This window comes from Oncorhynchus tshawytscha, unplaced genomic scaffold, assembly GCF_018296145.1.
Source record: "Oncorhynchus tshawytscha isolate Ot180627B unplaced genomic scaffold, Otsh_v2.0 Un_contig_3837_pilon_pilon, whole genome shotgun sequence".
Classification (NCBI taxonomy): domain Eukaryota; kingdom Metazoa; phylum Chordata; class Actinopteri; order Salmoniformes; family Salmonidae; genus Oncorhynchus; species Oncorhynchus tshawytscha.
In genome coordinates, this window is record NW_024609070.1 from 75,001 (window position 1) to 101,040 (window position 26,040).

General features: G+C 47.6%; 1 protein-coding gene and 1 pseudogene across 6 annotated transcripts in view; one reads left to right on the forward strand and one right to left on the reverse strand.

The window, feature by feature from the left end:
* The window catches only part of LOC112241010 (broad substrate specificity ATP-binding cassette transporter ABCG2-like), a 49,161-nt gene extending 41,534 nt beyond the window's left edge, over positions 1–7,627 (reverse strand). For 3 of the 6 annotated variants that reach the window (XM_042314112.1, XM_042314113.1, XM_042314114.1), the window contains exon 1: positions 4,920–5,175. In XM_042314112.1, the coding sequence (XP_042170046.1) occupies positions 4,920–5,104 (185 nt within the window). In that variant the 5' untranslated portion in view covers positions 5,105–5,175. Of the gene's footprint in view, positions 1–4,919; positions 5,177–7,299 lie in introns of those variants that run through there. The other 3 variants (XM_042314110.1, XM_042314111.1, XM_042314115.1) reach the window with 3 other exon arrangements.
* An 8,293-nt stretch (positions 7,628–15,920) lies between these two features.
* On the forward strand, positions 15,921–24,698 carry LOC121838800 (annotated as a pseudogene).
* Positions 24,699–26,040: the final 1,342 nt, after the last annotated feature.

Genomic DNA, 26,040 nt, shown 5'->3' on the forward strand with positions numbered 1-26,040 from the left:
AGTCACTACAACATCACTACAACATCACTACATCCAGTCACTACAACATCACTACATCCAGTCACTACAACATCACTACAACATCACTACATCCAGTCACTACAACATCACTACATCCAGTCACTACATCATCACTACATCCAGTCACTACATCATCACTACAACATCACTACGTCATCACTACATCATCACTACATCCAGTCACTACAACATCACTACATCCAGTCACTACAACATCAATACATTCAGTCACTACACCATCACTACAACATCACTACATCCAGTCACTACAACATCACTACAACATCACTACATCCAGTCACTACAACATCACGTCACTACATCCAGTCACTACATCATCACTACAACATCACTACGTTGTCACTACATCCAGTCACTACATCCAGTCACTACAACATCACTACATCCAGTCACTACAACATCACTACATCCAGTCACTACAACATCAATACATTCAGTCACTACACCATCACGACAACATCACTACATCCAGTCACTACAACATCACTACACCCAGACACTACAACATCACTGCAACATCAATACATCATCACTACATCCAGTCACTACATCCAGTCACTACAACATCAATACAACATCACTACAACATCACTACATCCAGTCACTACATCCAGTCACTACAACATCACTACATCATCACTACATCCAGTCACTACAACATCACTACAACATCACTACAACATCACCACAACATCACTACATCATCACAACATCACTACATCCAGTCACTACATCCAGTCACTACAACATCACTACATCCAGTCACTACAACATCACTACAACATCACTACATCCAGTCACTACAACATCACTACATCCAGTCACTACAACATCACTACAACATCACTACATCATCACTACATCCAGTCACTACAACATCACTACAACATCACCACAACATCACTACATCCAGTCACTACAACATCACTACATCCAGTCACTACAACATCACGACAACATCAATACTAGGACATGAAGACACTGTAGATACTAACCACTGATCTAGGACCCCCTTACCTGATGTCCCCCACACCCCTACCTGATGTCTCCCCACACCCCTACCTGATGTCTCCCCACACCCCTACCTGATGTCTCCCCCACACCCCTACCTGATGTCCCCCCCACCACACCCCTACCTGATGTCTCCCCACACCCCTACCTGATGTCTCCCCACACCCCACACCCCTACCTGATGTCCCCCCACCACACCCCTACCTGATGTCTCCCCACACCCCTACCTGATGTCACCCACACCCCACACCCCTACCTGATGTCTCCCCCCACACCCCACACCCCTACCTGATGTCTCCCCCCCACACCCCTACCTGATGTCCCCCCCACCACACCCCTACCTGATGTCCCCCACCACACCCCTACCTGATGTCTCCCCCCACCACTCCCCTACCTGATGTCTCCCCCCCACCACTCCCCTACCTGATGTCTCCCCCACCACTCCCCTACCTGATGTCTCCCCCCCACCACTCCCCTACCTGATGTCTCCCCACCACTCCCCTACCTGATGTCTCCCACCCCCCGCCCACCACTCCCCTACCTGATGTCTCCCCCCCCCACCACTCCCCTACCTGATGTCTCCCACCCCCCGCCCACCACTCCCCTACCTGATGTCTCCCACCCCCCGCCCACCACACCCCTACCTGATGTCTCCCCCACCCATTCCCCTACCTGATGTCTCCCCCACCCATTCCCCTACCTGATGTCTCCCCCACCCATTCCCCTACCTGATGTCCCCCCCACCCATTCCCCTATCTGATGTCTCCCCCACCCATTCCCCTACCTGATGTCTCCCCCCACCCATTCCCCTACCTGATGTCTCCCCCCACCCATTCCCCTACCTGATGTCTCCCCACCCATTCCCCTACCTGATGTCTCCCCCCACCCATTCCCCTACCTGATGTCCCCCCCACCCATTCCCCTACCTGATGTCTCCCCCCCCACCCATTCCCCTACCTGATGTCTCCCCCCACCCATTCCCCTACCTGATGTCTCCCCCACCCATTCCCCTACCTGATGTGTCCCCCCATCCCCCTACCTGATGTCCCCCCCCATCCCCCTACCTGATGTCCCCCATCCCCCTACCTGATGTCCCCCCCCCACCCATTCCCCTACCTGATGTCCCCCCACCCATTCCCCTATCTGATGTCTCCCCCACCCATTCCCCTATCTGATGTCTCCCCCCACCCATTCCCCTACCTGATGTCTCCCCCCCACCCATTCCCCTACCTGATGTCTCCCCCCACCCATTCCCTACCTGATGTCTCCCCCCACCCATTCCCCTATCTGATGTCCTCCCCCACCCATTCCCCTATCTGATGTCCTCCCCCCACCCATTCCCCTATCTGATGTCTCCCCCACCCATTCCCCTATCTGATGTCCCCCCCACCCATTCCCCTACCTGATGTCCTCCCCCCCACCCATTCCCCTACCTGATGTCTCCCCCCCCACCCATTCCCCTATCTGATGTCCTCCCCCCACCCATTCCCCTATCTGATGTCTCCCCCCACCCATTCCCCTACCTGATGTCTCCCCCCATCCATTCCCTACCTGATGTCTCCCCCCCACCCATTCCCCTACCTGATGTCTCCCCCATCCATTCCCCTACCTGATGTCTCCCCCCACCCATTCCCTATCTGATGTCTCCCCCCACCCATTCCCCTACCTGATGTCTCCCCATCCATTCCCCTACCTGATGTCTCCCACCCCCACCCCCACCACTCCCCTACCTGATGTCTCCCCACCACACCCCTACCTGATGTCTCCCCCCCACCCATTCCCCTACCTGATGTCTCCCCCCCCACCCATTCCCCTACCTGATGTCTCCCCCCACCCATTCCCCTATCTGATGTCTCCCCCACCCATTCCCCTACCTGATGTCTCCCCCACCCATTCCCCTACCTGATGTCCCCCCCCCACCCATTCCCCTACCTGATGTCTCCCCCCCACCCATTCCCCTACCTGATGTCTCCCCCACCCATTCCCTACCTGATGTCTCCCCCACCCATTCCCCTACCTGATGCCCCCCACCCATTCCCCTACCTGATGTCTCCCCCACCCGTTCCCCTACCTGATGTCTCCCCACCCATTCCCCTACCTGATGTCTCCCCACCCATTCCCCTACCTGATGTCGTCCCCCCATCCCCCTACCTGATGTCCCCCCCATCCCCCTACCTGATGTCCCCCCACCCATTCCCCTACCTGATGTCCCCCACCCATTCCCCTACCTGATGTCCCCCCCCACCCATTCCCTATCTGATGTCTCCCCCACCCATTCCCCTATCTGATGTCTCCCCCCACCCATTCCCCTACCTGATGTCTCCCCCACCCATTCCCCTACCTGATGTCTCCCCCACCCATTCCCTATCTGATGTCTCCCCCCACCCATTTCCCTATCTGATGTCCTCCCCCCACCCATTCCCCTATCTGATGTCTCCCCACCCATTCCCCTATCTGATGTCCCCCCCACCCATTCCCCTACCTGATGTCCTCCCCCACCCATTCCCCTACCTGATGTCTCCCCCACCCATTCCCCTATCTGATGTCCTCCCCCACCCATTCCCCCTATCTGATGTCTCCCCCCACCCATTCCCCTACCTGATGTCTCCCCCCATCCATTCCCTACCTGATGTCTCCCCACCCATTCCCTATCTGATGTCTCCCCCCCACCCATTCCCCTACCTGATGTCTCCCCACCCATTCCCCTACCTGATGTCCTCCCCCCACCCATTCCCTACCTGATGTCTCCCCCACCCATTCCCCTACCTGATGTCTCCCCCACCCATTCCCCTACCTGATGTCCCCCCACCCATTCCCTACCTGATGTCTCGCCCCCACCACACCCCTACCTGATGTCCCCCCACTTATTCCCCTACCTGATGTCTCCCCACCCATTCCCCTACCTGATGTCTCCCCACCCATTCCCTACCTGATGTCCCCCCCACCCATTCCCCTACCTGATGTCTCCCCCACCCATTCCCCTACCTGATGTCTCCCCCCACCCATTCCCCTACCTGATGTCTGTCCCCCACCCATTCCCCTACCTGATGTCTCCCCCACCCATTCCCCTACCTGATGTGGTCCCCCCATCCCCCTACCTGATGTCCCCCCCATCCCCTACCTGATGTCCCCCCATCCCCCTACCTGATGTCCCCCCCACCCATTCCCCTACCTGATGTCCCCCCCACCCATTCCCTACCTGATGTCCCCCACCCATTCCCTATCTGATGTCTCCCCACCCATTCCCCTATCTGATGTCTCCCCCCACCCATTCCCTATCTGATGTCTCCCCCCACCCATTCCCCTACCTGATGTCCCCCACCCATTCCCCCTACCTGATGTCCCCCACCCATTCCCCTACCTGATGTCTCCCCACCCATTCCCCTACCTGATGTCCCCTCCCCACCCATTCCCCTACCTGATGTCTCCCCCCCCACCCATTCCCCTACCTGATGTCCCCCCCACCCATTCCCTACCTGATGTCTCCCCCCACCCATTCCCCTACCTGATGTCTCCCCACCCATTCCCCTACCTGATGTCCCCCTCCCCCACCCATTCCCTACCTGATGTCTCCCCCACCCATTCCCCTACCTGATGTCTCCCCCACCCATTCCCTACCTGATGTCCCCCCCACCCATTCCCTACCTGATGTCCCCCACCCATTCCCCTACCTGATGTCTCCCCACCCATTCCCCTACCTGATGTCCCCCCCCCACCCATTCCCCTACCTGATGTCCCCCCCATCCATTCCCCTACCTGATGTCCCCCCATCCATTCCCCTACCTGATGTCCCCCCCCACCCATTCCCCTACCTGATGCCCCCCCACCCATTCCCCTACCTGATGTCCCCCCCACCCATTCCCTACCTGACGTCTTTGAGGATGTGTTTCTCAGGTCCTGTCTTGTGGCAGAGTCCATTGCTCTCCGTGACAGAGTAGTGTAGTCTGGAGAAGGAGACGGTTGGACCAGGCACCTGGAACATCACCTCTGGATCATCTGCTGCTGGGGCTCCTGCTGGGCTGCCTGGCTCACCATTCTGGGGCTTAGACATCCTCCTCACCGAGAGAGAGAGAAGGAGAGAGACAGAGAGAGAGAGACAGAGACAGAGAGAGAGAGACAGACAGAGAGAGAGACAGACAGAGAGAGAAGAAAGAAGGAACAGAGAAGAAATTATGTTAGATAGATAAAGAGACAGACAGAGAGAGAGGAGTTGTCTGCTGCAGTAGCTATCTAACCTATGTTCTAACTTCAAGGTAACGTATCCCAGATTGCCCTGCCCCGGCCTCTTTACACCCCCTGTCAACCAATCACACAGGGGCATGGGTGTGGCCACGCCCTACCAGAGGGCAGGATGTTGAACTTTGAACCTTGGCCTTGACAGCGCAGGGGCATTGATAACAGAAGAGCACGTGCAACAAACACCTGTCTTCACCAATGATGTATATATAAACCCTAGCTGACGCTATGTATTTGCAACCGAGTGGCTTCACGTCACCGGTCGGCCATATTGGAACTCCCCGGTAGGAGCAGTCCTCCATAGGAATGAATGGAATTACATTTTTCAAGGACATAATTATATACTCTGATACTTACAGGAAAATGCTTAAATACTATATATATATATATATAAATATATTTGTTATTTTAATGTTTATCATAATATAATTTAAACGTATCCATAAAGGTATCTGCAGAATAAACGTGTCAAAAGCGAATGTAGACATTAATACATTAATTTCTATTAGTTTCCAGTGGAATACCAAGATGGAGGCTGAGTGGTGGCTTCACTACAGCACCCCCTGTCAGTCATCTAGTGTATTTAGATGGTTGAGTGGTGGCTTCACTACAGCACCCCCTATCAGTCATCTAGTGTATTTAGATGGCTGAGTGGTGGCTTCACTACAGCACCCCTATCAGTCATCTAGTGTATTTAGATGGCTGAGTGGTGGCTTCACTACAGCACCCCCTATCAGTCATCTAGTGTATTTAGATGGCTGAGTGGTGGCTTCACTACAGCACCCCCTATCAGTCATCTAGTGTATTTAGATGGCTGAGTGGTGGCTTCACTACAGCGCCCCCTATCAGTCATCTAGTGTATTTAGATGGTTGAGTGGTGGCTTCACTACAGCACCCCTATCAGTCATCTAGTGTATTTAGATGGCTGAGTGGTGGGTTCAACACAGCGCCCCCTGTCAGTCATCTAGTGTATTTAGATGGCTGAGTGGTAACAGAACTTCACTACAGCACCCCCTATCAGTCATCTAGTGTATTTAGATGGCTGAGTGGTGGGTTCAACACAGCGGCCCCTGTCAGTCATCTAGTGTATTTAGATGGTTGAGTAGTGGCTTCAACACAGCGCCCCCTGTCAGTCATCTAGTGTATTTAGATGGCTGAGTGGTGGCTTCAACACAGCGCCCCCTGTCAGTCATCTAGTGTATTTAGATGGTTGAGTAGTGGCTTCAACACAGCGCCCCTGTCAGTCATCTAGTGTATTTAGATGGTTGAGTAGTGGCTTCAACACAGCGCCCCTGTCAGTCATCTAGTGTATTTAGATGGTTGAGTAGTGGCTTCAACACAGCGCCCCTGTCAGTCATCTAGGGTTTATCTACATCATTGGTCTTCACCTGTGTACATCTTCATAATCAGACTATAGAGTACAACAGTATGGGTCATAATACCCATAAAACCTAGCGGGTAAAACCAGGAAATGGTTCCAATTGTTTGTTTTTTTACACTCATAATTTCTTCACCTGAGATGTTTTTAAATACTTCATTCCAGGTCTGTGTTTCATGTAGTCTTACCCTGGCTTGACGTTTTGATAACCATAGAAATCTCTCTCGGACAAATGACCTTTTATCAATATATTCACCTTGTATTTACCTCCCGAAAAATGAAACGCTAACTAGCCGCTAATGTGGCTATCATTCAGAACTACACATCCTGTCACAAGCATTTCCCTCAAGACACATTTCTCCATGCAAACTCTCATCAACAAGTATCAAGTAACCTCCTAGCAAGTACATATTATAGCCTCTTTTCTTTACTCGTGTAAGTAATTGACATTGTGTATTTCTCATGTGTATTTTTGTTTATTATTTTTACAAATGACCCAATAAGTACACATGTGCATTTTATACATAAAATAATAAAAGTAATTTGTGTAACTTTTTTAATGTGGTGACATGCTAGCTACCAGTAGCCCACCAGGGAAGGGATATTTATCTAGCTGGTTAATGCTGACTCACCGTTCGTATTGTAATGATGCAGGTCTCGAACCGTCGACCTTCTAGCCCTTATTAATTAAACCCCAGGGGTCGTTACACTCATCCCTCCTTTTTCATAGAGCGCGTCCTCGCGCTGGCTTGCGAACCCTACGTCTTTTTACAGGAACGCGCGCGCGCGCGCACACACACACACTCTCACCGGCCAAGCACGCGCACTGTCGTGGCTGCAAGGGTCCGATCACACTTCTGACACCAGTGTAATGAAACAGGCAGGGAAGCAGGACTCGAACCCTCGACCTTTCTTGGCCGAAAGTCCAGCGCGCGCTATAAGCGGCACAGTCGATATCCGCTCTTATAACCACAAGACCCCCCCAGGGTGGAGAGAGAGAGAGACCCCCAGGGTCGTTACAGTAGAGAGAGAGAGAGAGACCCCCAGGGTGGAGAGAGAGAGAGACCCCCAGGGTCGTTACAGTAGAGAGGGTGGAGAGAGAGAGAGACCCCCAGGGTCGTTACAGTAGAGCAGATAGAGGGGACGTTGTTCCAGCTGCAGTGACACCACTGTTCTGTGTGGAGTCAGACACGCCCGCTTTACGTTAGTCCGGGAACCATGGCAATGACAGTTGGTTAGCTAGCGTGTCGCCGCTGTTCTGTGTGTCGCACGCCCGCTTTACGTTAGTCCGGGAACCATGGCAATGACAGTTGGTTAGCTAGCGTGTCGCCGCTGTTCTGTGTGGAGTCAGACACGCCCGCTTTACGTTAGTCCGGGAACCATGGCAATGACAGTTGGTTAGCTAGCGTGTCGCCGCTGTTCTGTGTGGAGTCAGACACGCCCGCTTTACGTTAGTCCGGGAACCATGGCAATGACAGTTGGTTAGCTAGCGTGTCGCCGCTTAGAAAAGGTTTGACTGCACGAACGGTAAACTAATGTTAACAAACTAGCTTAGCTAAATATTGCCTGGTGGGTTAGGTACCATGGTTGGCTAGCTAGTTATAGATACCATGGTTGGCTAGTTGGCTACATTAGCTAAGGTTGGCTAAATAGTTAGGTACCTTGGTTGGCTAGTTGGCTACATTAGCTAAGGTTGGCTAGTTAGTTAGGTACCTTGGTTGGCTAGTTAGTTAGGTACCTTGGGTTGCTACATTAGCTAAGGTTGGCTAGTTAGTTAGGTACCTTGGTTGGCTAGCTAGTTAGGTACCATGGTTGGCTAGTTAGTTAGGTACCTTGGTTGGCTAGTTAGTTAGGTACCTTGGTTGGCTAGTTGGCTACATTAGCTAAGGTTGGCTAGTTAGTTAGGTACCTTGGTTGGCTAGCTAGTTAGATACCATGGTTGGCTAGTTAGTTAGGTACCTTGGTTGGCTAGTTGGCTACATTAGCTGGTTGGCTAGTTAGTTAGATACCATGGTTGGCTAGTAAGTTAGGTACCTTGGTTGGCTAGTTGGCTACATTAGCTAAGGTTGGCTAGTTAGTTAGGTACCATGGTTGGCTAGCTAGTTAGATACCATGGTTGGCTAGTTAGTTAGGTACCTTGGTTGGCTAGTTAGTTAGGTACCTTGGTTGGCTAGTTAGTTAGGTACCTTGGTTGGCTAGTTAGTTAGGTACCTTGGTTGGCTAGCTAGTTATAGATACCATGGTTGGCTAGTTAGTTAGGTACCTTGGTTGGCTAGCTAGTTATAGATACCATGGTTGGCTAGTTAGTTAGGTACCTTGGTTGGCTAGTTAGTTAGGTACCTTGGTTGGCTACATTAGCTAAGGTTGGCTAGTTAGTTAGGTACCTTGGTTGGCTAGCTAGTTAGATACCATGGTTGGCTAGTTAGTTAGGTACCTTGGTTGGCTAGTTAGTTAGGTACCTTGGTTGGCTAGTTAGTTAGGTACCTTGGTTGGCTAGTTAGTTAGGTACCTTGGTTGGCTAGCTAGTTATAGATACCATGGTTGGCTAGTTAGTTAGGTACCTTGGTTGGCTAGTTAGTTAGGTACCTTGGTTGGCTAGCTAGTTAGGTACCTTGGTTGGCTAGTTGGCTACATTAGCTAAGGTTGGCTAGTTAGTTAGGTACCTTGGTTGGCTAGTTAGTTAGGTACCTTGGTTGGCTAGTAAGTTAGGTACCTTGGTTGGCTAGTAAGTTAGGTACCTTGGTTGGCTAGTTAGTTAGGTACCTTGGTTGGCTAGTTAGTTAGGTACCTTGGTTGGCTAGTTAGTTAGGTACCTTGGTTGGCTAGTTGGCTACATTAGCTAAGGTTGGCTAGTTAGTTAGGTACCTTGGTTGGCTAGTTAGTTAGGTACCTTGGTTGGCTAGTTGGCTACATTAGCTAAGGTTGGCTAGTTAGTTAGGTACCTTGGTTGGCTAGTAAGTTAGGTACCTTGGTTGGCTAGTAAGTTAGGTACCTTGGTTGGCTAGTTAGTTAGGTACCTTGGTTGGCTAGTTAGTTAGGTACCTTGGTTGGCTAGTTAGTTAGGTACCTTGGTTGGCTAGTAAGTTAGGTACCTTGGTTGGCTAGTTAGTTAGGTACCTTGGTTGGCTAGTAAGTTAGGTACCTTGGTTGGCTAGTTAGTTAGGTACCTTGGTTGGCTAGTGTGTGTAATATACATTATTCTGGGAGTCTAGTGTGTGTAATATAAATTATTCTGGGAGTCTAGTGAGTGTAATATACATTATTCTGGGAGTCTAGTGTGTGTAATATACATTATTCTGGGAGTCTCATGTGTGTAATATACATTATTCTGGGAGTCTAGTGTGTGTAATATACATTATTCTGGGAGTCTAGTGTGTGTAATATACATTATTCTGGGAGTCTAGTGTGTGTAATATACATTATTCTGGGAGTCTAGTGTGTGTAATATACATTATTCTGGGAGTCTAGTGTGTGTAATATACATTATTCTGGGAGTCTAGTGTGTGTAATATACATTATTCTGGGAGTCTAGTGTGTGTAATATACATTATTCTGGGAGTCTAGTGTGTGTAATATACATTATTCTGGGAGTCTAGTGTGTGTAATATACATTATTCTGGGAGTCTAGTGTGTGTAATATACATTATTCTGGGAGTCTAGTGTGTGTAATATACATTATTCTGGGAGTCTAGTGTGTGTAATATACATTATTCTGGGAGTCTCGTGTGTGTAATATAAATTATTCTGGGAGTGTCGTGTGTGTGTATGAACTATGTGGAATATTTTTGGACCATCGTCTTCCCTGAAAGCAGGTACTGACAGGAGGACGAGGCCCGTGGCGAGAATGATGATCCAGTGACAGTGTTTAAAAACCATTTACAATAAATCTACAGTTCACTGTTGTAAAACCTATTTACAATAAATCTACAGTTCACTGTTGTAAAACCTATTTACAATAAATCTACAGTTCACTGTTGTAAAACCATTTACAATAAATCTACAGTTCACTGTTGTAAAACCTATTTACAATAAATCTACAGTTCACTGTTGTAAAACCTATTTACAATAAATCTACAGTTCACTGTTGTAAAACCTATTTACAATAAATCTACAGTTCACTGTTGTAAAACCTATTTACAATAAATCTACAGTTCACTGTTGTAAAACCTATTTACAATAAATCTACAGTTCACTGTTGTAAAACCTATTTACAATAAATCTACAGTTCACTGTTGTAAAACCTATTTACAATAAATCTACAGTTCACTGTTGTAAGACCTATTTACAATAAATCTACAGTTCACTGTTGTAAGACCTATTTACAATAAATCTACAGTTCACTGTTGTAAAACCTATTTACAATAAATCTACAGTTCACTGTTGTAAAACCTATTTACAATAAATCTACAGTTCACTGTTGTAAAACCTATTTACAATAAATCTACAGTTCACTGTTGTAAAACCTATTTACAATAAATCTACAGTTCACTGTTGTAAAACCTATTTACAATAAATCTACAGTTCACTGTTGTAAAACCTATTTACAATAAATCTACAGTTCACTGTTGTAAAACCTATTTACAATAAATCTACAGTTCACTGTTGTAAGACCTATTTACAATAAATCTACAGTTCACTGTTGTAAGACCTATTTACAATAAATCTACAGTTCACTGTTGTAAAACCTATTTACAATAAATCTACAGTTCACTGTTGTAAAACCTATTTACAATAAATCTACAGTTCACTGTTGTAAAACCTATTTACAATAAATCTACAGTTCACTGTTGTAAAACCTATTTACAATAAATCTACAGTTCACTGTTGTAAAACCTATTTACAATAAATCTACAGTTCACTGTTGTAAAACCTATTTACAATAAATCTACAGTTCACTGTTGTAAAACCTATTTACAATAAATCTACAGTTCACTGTTGTAAAACCTATTTACAATAAATCTACAGTTCACTGTTGTAAAACCTATTTACAATAAATCTACAGTTCACTGTTGTAAAACCTATTTACAATAAATCTACAGTTCACTGTTGTAAAACCTATTTACAATAAATCTACAGTTCACTGTTGTAAAACCTATTTACAATAAATCTACAGTTCACTGTTGTAAAACCTATTTACAATAAATCTACAGTTCACTGTTGTAAAACCTATTTACAATAAATCTACAGTTCACTGTTGTAAAACCTATTTACAATAAATCTACAGTTCACTGTTGTAAAACCTATTTACAATAAATCTACAGTTCACTGTTGTAATCTATTTACAAGATATCTACAGTTCACTGTTGCAGTGCTGCCTTTGGGAGCATGTGGTCCTTGAAACACTTCTCTAGTCCAGCAATATGAGTGTGCCAGAGGTCGTCACGCTGGACGGGAGGCTGTGGTGGTCCACGATAACGAAGGAGCAGGTGTCCCTTCCAGTGATGTGGAACTGACCTTGGACTTGGACCTGGTGCCAGGAAGGATGGTCTTCACAGAGGCAGTAAGACCTTCCCTCCGCTTGGATATAGAAATCATTCGACCTCCTCTTCAATGGTCAGGTCCCTTTTAGGCACCATAGGAACACTTGACCTCCACCACCAGACCATCCGGTGAGGCACCCAGGATCCCAGACCGTTTGGTGAGGGGCACCCAGGATCCCAGACCGTTCGGTGAGGCACCCAGGATCCCAGACCGTTCGGTGAGAGGCACCCAGGATCCCAGACCGTTCGGTGAGGGGCACCCAGGATCCCAGACCGTTCGGTGAGGCACCCAGGATCCCAGACCGTTTGGTGAGGGGCACCCAGGATCCCAGACCATCCGGTGAGGCACCCAGGATCCCAGACCATCTGGTGAGGGGCACCCAGGATCCCAGACCGTTCGATGAGGGGCACCCAGGATCCCAGACCATCCGTTGAGGCACCCAGGATCCCGGACCGTCCGGTGAAGCACCCAGGATCCCAGACCGTTCGGTGAGGGGCACCCAGGATCCCAGACCGTTCGGTGAGGCACCCAGGATCCCAGACCGTCCGGTGAGGCACCCAGACCGTCTGGTGAGGGGCACCCAGGATCCCGGACCGTCTGGTGAATTTCACCCAGGATCCCAGACCGTCTGGTGAATTTCACCCAGGACCCCAGACCGTCTGGTGAAGGGCACCCAGGATCCCCTCCCTCTTTGTCATCTGTCCCCCACATTATAGACAGTTTGTTTCCCATAAACTTTTAATTCATAACTTTGGATTTTTTACCACTTGCCATATCAATCATAATAGTGGGAAGGAGCCTACAGATCCAGACTGTGTGAGGGCATGTACCACTCAGAATAAATAAATACTGTTCCTTTGAAGATTTTGTCTCTTGTCATAAACTATACTGAACAGAAAATATGTTAAGTGTTGGTCCAATGTTTCATGAGCTGAAAAAAAAATTATATTCCAGAAATGTTCCATATTTCTCAAAATTGTGCAGAAATTTGTTTCCATCACCTGTTAGTGACTATTTCTCATTTGTCAAGATTATCCATCCATCTGACAGGTGTGGTATATCAATAAACTGATTAAACAGCATGATCATTACACAGGTGCACCTTCCGCTGGGGACAATAACATCATGATCATTACACAGGTGCACCTTCCGCTGGGGACAATAACAGCATGATCATTACACAGGTGCACCTTCTGCTGGGGACAATAACAGCATGATCATTACACAGGTGCACCTTCCGCTGGGGACAATAACATCATGATCATTACACAGGTGCACCTTCCGCTGGGGACAATAACAGCATGATCATTACACAGGTGCACCTTCTGCTGGGGACAATAACAGCATGATCATTACACAGGTGCACCTTCTGCTGGGGACAATAACAGCATGATCATTACACAGGTGCACCTTCCGCTGGGGACAATAACATCATGATCATTACACAGGTGCACCTTCCGCTGGGGACAATAACAGCATGATCATTACACAGGTGCACCTTCCGCTGGGGACAATAACAACATGATCATTACACAGGTGTAATCTTCTCTACATGGCCAGTCTGATAGTGGTCTTCTCCACATGGCCAGACTGATAGTGGTCTTATCCACATGGCCAGACTGATAGTGGTCTTCTCCACATGGCCAGACTGATAGTGGTCTTCTCCCCTTTTCAAGGCTCTTATGCACATCCTTGACCAAATCAATGAGGTCTGAAGTAGATGCCCAAGTCAACATACTGTACAAACAATTATCTAGGCTAAGGAATACAACGTTATGTTTTCATCTACTGCTCTGCTAACTAGCTAAAGTCTAAAACGCTTAGATTATGGGATGGATGCATTAATGTACCCTTTCATACAGTTGTTATGCTAGCTAGCTAAAGTCTAAAATGCTTAGATTATGGGATGGATGCATTAATGTACCCTTTCATACAGTTGTTATGCTAACTAGCTAGCTAAAGTCTAAAACACTTAGATTATGGGATGGATGCATTAATGTACCCTTTCATACAGTTGTCATGCTAACTAGCTAGCTAAAGTCTAAAACGCTTAGACTATGGGATGGATGCATTAATGTACCCTTTCATACAGTTGTTATGCTAACTAGCTAGCTAAAGGCTAAAACACTTAGACTATGGGATGGATGCATTAATGTACCCTTTCATACAGTTGTCATGCTAACTAGCTAGCTAAAGTCTAAAATGCTTAGACTATGGGATGGATGCATTAATGTACCCTTTCATACAGTTGTCATGCTAACTAGCTAGCTAAAGTCTAAAATGCTTAGACTATGGGATGGATGCATTAATTGACCCTTTCATACAGTTCAAATGCTAACTAGCTAAAGTGTGGTCAGTGTCTGAGATTGAACAGTAGTAGATGTAGACATCTGTCATTGCCAACAAAGGGTATATAACAAAGTATTGAGTTAAACTTTTGTTATTGACCAAATACTTATTTTCCACCATAATTTGGAAATAAATTCATAAAAAATCCTACAGTGATTTTCTGGATTTTTTTCTCATTTTGTCTGTCATAGTTGAAGTGTACCTATGATGAAAATTACAGGCCTCTCTCATCTTTTTAAGTGGGAGAACTTGCACAATTGGTGGCTGACTAAATACTTTTTGCCACACTGTACATATATATACATATATATATATAAATATATTTACGTATTTATATACATATTTATATATATATATGCAAAGCTGTCATCAAGGCAAAGGATGGCGACTTTGAAGAATCTAAATGATAAAATGTATTTGATTTGTTTCAACACTTTTTTGGTTACTAAATGTAAAAATAAAGAAAACCTTTGAATGAGTAGGTCCAAACTTTTGACTGGTACTTTATATTTTAAAAAAAAAAAAAAAATAAAAAAAATATATATATATATATATATACTCCCGAGTTCCTGATGACTATTTCCATTATGGCGGGGTGGCAGGTAGCCTAGTGGTTAGAGCATTGGACTAGTAACCGAAAGGTTGCTAGATTGAATCCCCGGGCTGACAAGGTACAAATCTGTCGTTCTGCCCCTGAACAGGGCAGTTCCGAGGATGTCATTTAAAATAAGAATTTGTTCTTAACTGACTTGCCTAGTTAAATTTTTAAAATCTATAAAAATATGGCCATTTTAACCAGATTTGACCTTTGAAACCCCTTTTAAAATTGCCTTAAAAATCTAAATGTAAGCTGTTATCTAGCCTAACTTTATGGATCTAACATTATTGTTTGATCTAGCATGGATGACGAGCTGTAACAAGCAAACACAAAAAAAAAATCACTTTGTCCAGGTTGGCTGGTCTACTAAAGGGGGTCATTTATTTGACATGTTTTAATTATTGGGCTACTTTCTGACTGTAGGCCAGAATTTGAGGCTAAATAATATAGTTTGTAAACTTCCATCCGCGCGGATAGTTATCCGAGATCTTTGGGACGTCCATACACTAAACCCTAACAACCCTGAGCATATCCTTAACCGTGTTAAACGTCAACTTGCATGAGGGTAAGGCCATCCACAAGGAACCTGATAACACGGCTCCCTCTGGACAGACACCGTTTGACAGTCAAAGGAGGAGGAGGAGGAGGGGGCGGGATCAACATTGTTGTTCTATGACGTAGCTCTTCCCTTTACATCCAATGAAGACTTGAGAACAATTCGCAGAACCACGCCCTAAAGCAACCACTGCAGGCCAATCGTGTTTAAGCATGGTGAGAGAAAAGGCGGGGTTTCAGTGAACAAGCATGTTGACATGTGTGTTTTTTTTTTTTAAAGAGATTTTCTCAGTCGACGACTCCTTCAGTTTGTTTAGTACCGGGGCGACCTGCGTTTAGACACCCGATGTTTTCACAATGCGGATCTAACTTCAACAACAGCTGGGCTTTTTAATTATTTTATTTTTTAGCGTTTCTACGGCTAGTTACTAATCCATCCGATTAGTATTCACATCTATAAGGAAGTTTACAAAAAAAACGGGAGGGTGGTGGGGGGGGGGTACCCACCTATAATAAACCGTAACGTAATAGACGCTTAATTGCGATTTATTATGGAGGAGAAGAAGGAGAAGGAGGGCGAAGCGGAGATCCAGGAACACGGTCCCGAACATTGGTTCTCCAAATGGGAGCGGCAGTGTTTGGCCGAAGCGGAGCGACAGGAGCCGAGCGACGACGAGTCGGAGCAAAGTCAGCAAAAACTATGGCATCTTTTCCAAAATTCAGCCACTGCGGTCGCACAGCTATACAAAGGTCCGGAATAATACTTCATTAAACAACTAGTATTAGCTAATTAAGATAGCTTTTTTAATTCTAATTGTCAGCTATCAGATAGAGTCAGTGGCAAGGCAAACAAAGGCGATCTAGTTTGCTGTTTTTGTTTTGTTTGGCAACCATTTGAGACCCTACTTGTAGTCTATTAGTTTTATATATTAGCTACATTTGTAACTAACATTGTGTAAGAATAATGTACAGATTGTCATCTTATAACCCCCTGCTGAGTTATCTAGTTGTCAGGTCCAGGAACAGTACTGTAGCTCGGGGACTAACTAAAGATATCATAGATATATTATATTTTGACCTCTTTACATCGTTCAAGTCATTTGATTTGCATTTCTTTGTTTAATCATTTTATTAATGTCGAGTTTTGACCATTTTTGTCTCGTGTTAACTTTGCAGTCTGACCGTAACGCAGAACAAAATGGCGAAGCGCAGGGAGGAGTTGTGTTGAAAATAACTATTTTATTATTATTATTATTATTATTATTAACCACCACCAAGCTGTTTCTGTTTTTGTCTGACACTCGGTCCTCTTGGCACATTCACAACACTTGACCATTCACCTTGTCTGGTCAATCAATTTAAAAACGACGAGATGAATTATTATAACGCTGATCAATGCGTTACTAGGACAAAATGGCGATTGGATTATGACTAATGTTATCTATCCGACTTAGTGTATAGTTGTTATTCTACTAGTTTATCACAATATTGAGGGTGTATTCTACATCCACGTCTCTAGTGAAACAACCACTATGCCATGATAACTAGATTAGTTGTGCTCGTTTTTTTGGGGGGGGGCCCAAGCCAGTGTTCAGCTAACTAGATAACTGTCGCTTGGTTTCTTTGCCATAGGTTTGGTCTTAAGGCATATAAACACAGTGAAGTCGGACTGATGCAGCTCAGTCAGACAAAATGGCGTTGCTTAGCCAAGTTGAAGGGTCAAAGTAGAGAAAGTTGTCTATTCAAAGTTATACGGGCCTGGGGGAAAAAAAAGTCACAGTCTTGCAAGACCATGTCGTATGTTGGACACAAGCATGGAATTAATGGGATTTATTGGTTTTGTGAATGTCAGGTTGCTCCGGTTGTTAACATTTTCCTTGTGTGTGTGTGTGTGTTCAGACAGAGTTTGTCAACAGCAGGGTCTGTCTCTCTGGGTTCCCTTCCAGAACGCAGCTACTGCCGTCACCAACCTATACAAAGGTAACTAAATGCTGAGTTTAATTAGCTTTATTGTGTGTTTTTGTCTTGTGGCTGTGTGACACACTGAGTGTCTGTGTTTTTACCAGGCTAGGGTTTCCCTGGGGGGGACACTCGGATGAACGACAACACAGTCTACCACCCAACCCTTCCCCTCCTCTCTTCCCTAGCCACACACCCATACTCCGGGCTGTAGCTAGACCACCAGGGTCCTGTTCACTAAGGAGGAAATGGAAGAGAACGTTCCGATGTGGGGAACCTGTCCAATAGAAAATGCATGTTTTTGTTTTCCGTTGTGCACTGTTAAATACAACCCTGTATGGATGCATGTGGGTGAGGGGGTTGTTTCTATTGAGCTCAGTTTCAATGCTATTACTGCAGTCATTTTGGAAATGTCTTGGAGTCTAATGCTACCAGCTATTAGCGCAGTAAGTCATTATGGAAATGTCTTGGAGTCTAATGCTACCAGCTATTAGCGCAGTAAATCATTATGTAAATGTCTTGGAGAGTAATTCTACCTGCTATTAATGCAGTAAGTCATTATGTAAATGTCTTGGAGATTAATTCTACCTGCTATTAGCGCAGTAAGTCATTATGTAAATGTCTTGGAGGCTAATGCTACCAGCTATTAGCGCAGTAAGTCATTATGGAAATGTCTTGGAGAGTAATTCTACCTGATATTACTTCTACCTGCTATTAAATCTACCTGCTATTAATTCTACCTGCTATTAAATCTACCTGCTATTAATTCTACCTGCTATTAATTCTACCTGCTATTACCACGGTAAATCATTATGTAAATGTCTTGGAGATTCATTCTACCTGCTATTAGTGCAGTAAGTCGTCATGTAAATATCTTGAAGACTAATGCTACCAGCTATTAATTCTACCTGCTATTAGTGCTACCTGCTATTAGCGCAGTAAGTCATTATGTAAATGTCTTGGAGGCTAATGCTACCTGCTATTAATGCTACCTGCTATTAGCGCAGTAAGTCATTATGTAAATGTCTTGGAGGCTAATGCTACCTGTAATGTTAATGTGGTAAATTATTTGATTTATCTCTTCTGTGCTGCTGCTTGTCTGCTATGGACACTGCTACTGACTGACTGACTGGTCTTCATAGTCTGTAACACACAGCTTGTTTCTCACCCTCTCTCCTCCCCCCTCACAGAGTCACTAGAGTCCCACCAGCGGAGCTATGAGTTGGGGTCCAGCGGGCGTACCAGGGTCGTAATAAAGACGTGAAACCTGTCCCCCAATCCAACCTCTCACCCCTCTCTCCCTCTCTCCCCCCCCTCACAGAGTCACTAGAGTCCCACCAGCGGAGCTATGAGTTGGGGGTCCAGCGGGCGTACCAGGGTCGTAATAAAGACGTGAAACCTGTCCCCCAATCCAACCTCTCACCCTCTCTCTCCCTCTCTCCCCCTCACAGAGTCACTAGAGTCCCACCAGCGGAGCTATGAGTTGGGGGTCCAGCGGGCGTACCAGCGTCGTAACAAAGACATGCTGGCCTGGGTAAAGAAGAGGAGGAGAAACATCAGGAGGGAGGACCTCATCAGCTTTTGTGTGGCAAGGCGCCGCCCCCACGCAACCCCGTCGCGACGCACAGACACCCAAACACGGCCACGCCCTCTCTGTGATGTCACCCGGCAGGCCGCCGTCCACGGAGAGCGGGTCGTCTGTCGAGGCTGACCTGCAGCCCTTCAGAGAGGCCATCGCACTGCACGGTGAGACAGACAGACGCACACACTGCATGGTGAGACAGGCAGACGCACACACTGCACGGTGAGACAGGCAGACGCGCACACTGCACGGTGAGACAGACAGACGCGCACACTGCACGGTGAGACAGACAGACGCGCACACTGCACGGTGAGACAGACAGACGCGCACACTGCACGGTGAGACAGACAGACGCGCACACTGCACGGTGAGACAGGCAGACGCGCACACTGCACGGTGAGACAGGCAGACGCACACACTGCACGGTGAGACAGGCAGACGCACACACTGCACGGTGAGACAGACAGACGCGCACACTGCACGGTGAGACAGACAGACGCGCACACTGCACGGTGAGACAGACAGACGCGCACACTGCACGGTGAGACAGACAGACGCGCACACTGCACGGTGAGACAGGCAGACGCACACACTGCACGGTGAGACAGGCAGACGCACACACTGCACGGTGAGACAGACAGACGCGCACACTGCACGGTGAGACAGACAGACGCGCACACTGCACGGTGAGACAGACAGACGCGCACGGTGAGACAGACGGACGCGCACACTGCACGGTGAGACAGACGGACGCGCACACTGCACGGTGAGACAGACGGACGCGCACACTGCACGGTGAGACAGACGGACGCGCACACTGCACGGTGAGACAGACGGACGCGCACACTGCACGGTGAGACAGACGGACGCGCACACTGCACGGTGAGACAGACGGACGCGCACACTGCACGGTGAGACAGACGGACGCGCACACTGCACGGTGAGACAGACGGACGCGCACACTGCACGGTGAGACAGACGGACGCGCACACTGCACGGTGAGACAGACGGACGCGCACACTGCACGGTGAGACAGACGGACGCGCACACTGCACGGTGAGACAGACGGACGCGCACACTGCACGGTGAGACAGACGGACGCGCACACTGCACGGTGAGACAGACGGACGCGCACACTGCACGGTGAGACAGACGGACGCGCACACTGCACGGTGAGACAGACAGACGCGCACACTGCACGGTGAGACAGACAGACGCGCACACTGCACGGTGAGACAGACAGACGCGCACACTGCACGGTGAGACAGACAGACGCGCACACTGCACGGTGAGACAGACAGACGCGCACACTGCACGGTGAGACAGACAGACGCGCACACTGCACGGTGAGACAGACAGACGCGCACACTGCACGGTGAGACAGACAGACGCGCACACTGCACGGTGAGACAGGCAGACGCGCACACTGCACGGTGAGACAGACAGACGCGCACACTGCACGGTGAGACAGACAGACGCGCACACTGCACGGTGAGACAGACAGACGCGCACGGTGAGACAGACGGACGCGCACACTGCACGGTGAGACAGACGGACGCGCACACTGCACGGTGAGACAGACGGACGCGCACACTGCACGGTGAGACAGACGGACGCGCACACTGCACGGTGAGACAGACAGACGCGCACGGTGAGACAGACTGACGCGCACAGTTTAGGCGGCTGAACCTCTGCATTAGTCAGGAACAGTCCCTTATGAGGCCTCTCTCAACTCCTCCCACCACAGTCCATATCGTCCATGGAACCAGGGCTGTATTGATGCATCATTCAAACGACCGCATAGCCAGCGAGCTACCTAACCAAACACTGACTGGCCATTAGTCCAGCTAGCTACCTAGCCAACCACTGACTGGCCATTAGTCCAGCTAGCTACCTAACCAAACACTGACTGGCCATTAGTCCAGCTAGCTACCTAACCAACCACTGACTGGCCATTAGTCCAGCTAGCTACCTAGCCAAACACTGACTGGCCATTAGTCCAGCTAGCTACCTAACCAAACACTGACTGGCCATTAGTCCAGCTAGCTACCTAACCAACCACTGACTGGCCATTAGTCCAGCTAGCTACCTAACCAACCACTGACTGGCCATTAGTCCAGCTAGCTACCTAACCAACCACTGACTGGCCATTAGTCCAGCTAGCTACCTAACCAAACACTGACTGGCCATTAGTCCAGCTAGCTACCTAGCCAAACACTGACTGGCCATTAGTCCAGCTAGCTACCTAACCAAACACTGACTGGCCATTAGTCCAGCTAGCTACCTAGCCAAACACTGACTGGCCATTAGTCCAGCTAGCTACCTAGCCAAACACTGACTGGCCATTAGTCCAGCTAGCTACCTAACCAACCACTGACTGGCCATTAGTCCAGCTAGCTACCTAGCCAAACACTGACTGGCCATTAGTCCAGCTAGCTACCTAACCAAACACTGACTGGCCATTAGTCCAGCTAGCTACCTAACCAACCACTGACTGGCCATTAGTCCAGCTAGCTACCTAACCAACCACTGACTGGCCATTAGTCCAGCTAGCTACCTAGCCAAACACTGACTGGCCATTAGTCCAGCTAGCTACCTAACCAACCACTGACTGGCCATTAGTCCAGCTAGCTACCTAGCCAAACACTGACTGGCCATTAGTCCAGCTAGCTACCTAACCAAACACTGACTGGCCATTAGTCCAGCTAGCTACCTAACCAACCACTGACTGGCCATTAGTCCAGCTAGCTACCTAACCAACCACTGACTGGCCATTAGTCCAGCTAGCTACCTAACCAACCACTGACTGGCCATTAGTCCAGCTAGCTACCTAGCCAAACACTGACTGGCCATTAGTCCAGCTAGCTACCTAACCAAACACTGACTGGCCATTAGTCCAGCTAGCTACCTAACCAAACACTGACTGGCCATTAGTCCAGCTAGCTACCTAACCAACCACTGACTGGCCATTAGTCCAGCGAACTACCTAACCAAACACTGACTGGCCATTAGTCCAGCTAGCTACCTAACCAACCACTGACTGGCCATTAGTCCAGCTAGCTACCTAGCCAAACACTGACTGGCCATTAGTCCAGCTAGCTACCTAACCAAACACTGACTGGCCATTAGTCCATCTAGCTACCTAACCAAACACTGACTGGCCATTAGTCCAGCTAGCTACCTAGCTACCTAACCAAACACTGACTGGCCATTAGTCCAGCTAGCTACCTAACCAAACACTGACTGGCCATTAGTCCAGCTAGCTACCTAGCCAAACACTGACTGGCCATTAGTCCAGCTAGCTACCTAGCCAAACACTGACTGACTGGCCATTAGTCCAGCTAGCTAACTACCTAGCCAAGACAAACAAACTGACTGGCCATTAGCCCAGAACAGTCAAGACGTCATTTAAAATATATATGCTTAAAACAATGTCCATGGCAACCACGGAACTGATTAATTACATTCAATTTGGATTCTATCCTCACTCACTCACTCACTCACTCACTCACTCACACACATATATATATATTTGTTGTAATTCCCCTCCAGGCCTGAGTGTCTCTGTCACACCTGTATACTAATATTATCAATACTAATATTGTTGTAATTCCCCTCCAGGCCTGAGTGTCTCTGTCACACCTGTATACTAATATTATCAATACTAATATTGTTGTAATTCCCCTCCAGGCCTGAGTGTCTCTGTCACACCTGTATACTAATATTATCAATACTAATATTGTTGTAATTCCCCTCCAGGCCTGAGTGTCTCTGTCACACCTGTATACTAATATTATCAATACTAATATTGTTGTAATTCCCCTCCAGGCCTGAGTGTCTCTGTCACACCTGTATACTAATATTATCAATACTAATATTGTTGTAATTCCCCTCCAGGCCTGAGTGTCTCTGTCACACCTGTATACTAATATTATCAATACTAATATTGTTGTAATTCCCCTCCAGGCCTGAGTGGGGCGATGGCCAGTATATCCGTTCGTTCCGGTGCCCCTGGCTCTCCGACGCACCTAACACGCGACAGCCCCGTCACTCCGCAGCCGGGTCGTAACCGTAGGAACGGTCTCCACGACGTCGACCTGAACACCTTCATCGCCGAGGAGATGGCGCTCCATTTGGAGAACGCCGCGGCAACCGCTGCAGCCAATAGGAAGAGGGCGTCTGCCCAGTGCAGTGACGTCATCACAGACTCGCCCACCCATAAACGCAACCGGATGCTCTGAGTGTCCCTGGATATCACACACGCACATCGACGAAACACACACACACACACACACACACACACACACATCGACGACACGCACATCGACGACACACACACACGCTCACACACGCACACACGCTCAAGGCACGTTTCACACACACACACACACACACACAAATATTACACACGCCACGCACACTAGATATTTCTACTTTGCTGTCGCGGCCCGAACTGATTGGATGATGACTCGTCCACCAGGCCGGCCAATCAAACCCTCCCAACCTGGCACCTCCCCTCTGTTGTTTAAAAAAAAAAAAGAGAGAGAAATGTAAATGATTAAAAAGCCACTTATCCCCTCTCTGTCATCCCTCCTTCCTGTGTTCCCGCCTTTCCTCGTGGTTGGCATGACAACGACTTGGAATGATAGCACAAACAGACTGGTAGCTCACCAGCAGCCTGTCTAGACCACTGGGATGAAACTGTTGGCCATGTGTTCTGAGTGGTGGGACATACCTGCCCCCCCCCCCTCCTGTTACTAGAGGTGTGTTGGGGTCCTGAGGCCTAGAAGCCTTCCTGTATAGTAGCCCCTCCCCCCTCCTGTTACTAGAGGTGTGTTGGGCTCCTGAGGCCTAGAAGCCTTCCTGTATAGTAGCCCCTCCCCCTCCTGTTACTAGAGGTGTGTTGGGGTCCTGAGGCCTAGAAGCCTTCCTGTATAGTAGCCCCTCCCCCCTCCTGTTACTAGAGGTGTGTTGGGGTCCTGAGGCCTAGAAGCGTTCCTGTATAGTAGCCCCTCACCTCTCAAGCGACTGTGGCTCTTGTCTCCCTCCTCTCTGTGTGTGTGTTGGACAGAACTGCCACTAAGTGTGTGTGTGACTTGTCTTTGCCTTTTGAGGAAGCTGCTATCTCTGGCACAGCGGGAAGTTCTGGGGTGTGTGTGTGTGTGTGTGTCTGCCTGTGTGTGTGTGTGTGTGTGTGTGTGTGTTCGTTGAGAACAATCCTGACTGGATTCATGTGTATTTGTGTTTTGTTTTATAAAGCCTCCACCCCAATAGCTCTTCCTGTCTCCTCTCTCTAACCTTTAACCCCAAGTCCTCTTATCTACAGTGTATATACATTATGACAACTAGGTTCTGCTGTTGTATGATGCAGACATACATGTGGTACATATTGTAAAAAATAAATTTAAAAAACTTGTAAAAAAAAAAAAGAAATGCAAAACCATTGAATTGTTTAAAATGTAAAATAATGATTCTGGCATTAAACAAACCAAGCTTTTAACTATGAACAGTTTTTGAATGTTTTCTCTTTACTGTTGAGACCATGCTAGTATTAGTTGAGGTCTACTAGCCTGGGGATAGTACTGTTGAGACCAGGCTATTATTAATTGAGGTCTACTAGCCTGGGGATAGTGCTGTTTAGACCAGGCTATTATTAATTGAGGTCTACTAGCCTGGGGATAGTACTGTTTAGACCAGGCTAGTATTAATTGAGGTCTACTAGCCTGGGGATAGTACTGTTTAGACCAGGCTAGTATTAATTGAGGTCTACTAGCCTGGGGATAGTGCTGTTTAGACCAGGCTAGTATTAATTGAGGTCTACTAGCCTAAAATAGTACTGTTTAGACCAGGCTAGTATTAATTGAGGTCTACTAGCCAGGGGATAGTGCTGTTTAGACCAGGCTAGTATTAATTGTGGTCTACTAGCCTGGCTGGCCATTGCCCAAAGTCCTTAAATTCCATCACTGTTTTTAACTAGGAACGGACTCTGAGGATCAGTCTGTTTTTAACTATGAACGGACTCTGAGGATCAGTCTGTTTTTAACAGTTGAACCGTCACATTACTGCTACAGGAACAAAACAATGATCCACTTCCCCGAGTCGTGTTGAGTTGGCGTGCCGACGGGAGCTTGATGTGTTGTAACCGTGTTGAGTTGGCGTGCCGACGGGAGCTTGATGTGTTGTAACCGTGTGTTGGCAGCAGGAGCATCGTCAAGCCGCTTTTGGGGAACCGAAGATGTAAACGAAAGACGTCCACAGAAACAGTCCGCAAGAAAAGTGCCACCGCAGTTCACCTTTATGCCACATGGGGGCTGCAGAGACCAACCCACCACCCATCTCTTCAGACCAACATCACCACCCATCTCTTCAGACCACAGACACCACCCATCTCTTCAGACCACAGACACCACAGAATCTCCTGTCTCTTCAGACCACAGACACCACAGAATCTCCTCAGACCACAGACACCACAGAATCTCCTGTCTCTTCAGACCACAGACACCACAGAATCTCCTCAGACCACAGACACCACAGAATCTCCTCAGAAAACAGACCACAGAATCTCCTCAGACCACAGACACCACAGAATCTCCTCAGAAAACAGACCACAGAATCTCCTCAGACAACAGACACCACAGAATCTCCTCAGACCACAGACACCACAGAATCTCCTCAGACAACAGACACCACAGAATCTCCTCAGACAACAGACACCACAGAATCTCCTCAGACAACGGCCACAGGCCACCCCCCATTTCATATCACACAGCACAGAGGGCTTAGAAACGGCTAGAAATATGATAATTTAACTACTTTTTCTTCCCCACCAAATGAAAACCGCAGCCCTCT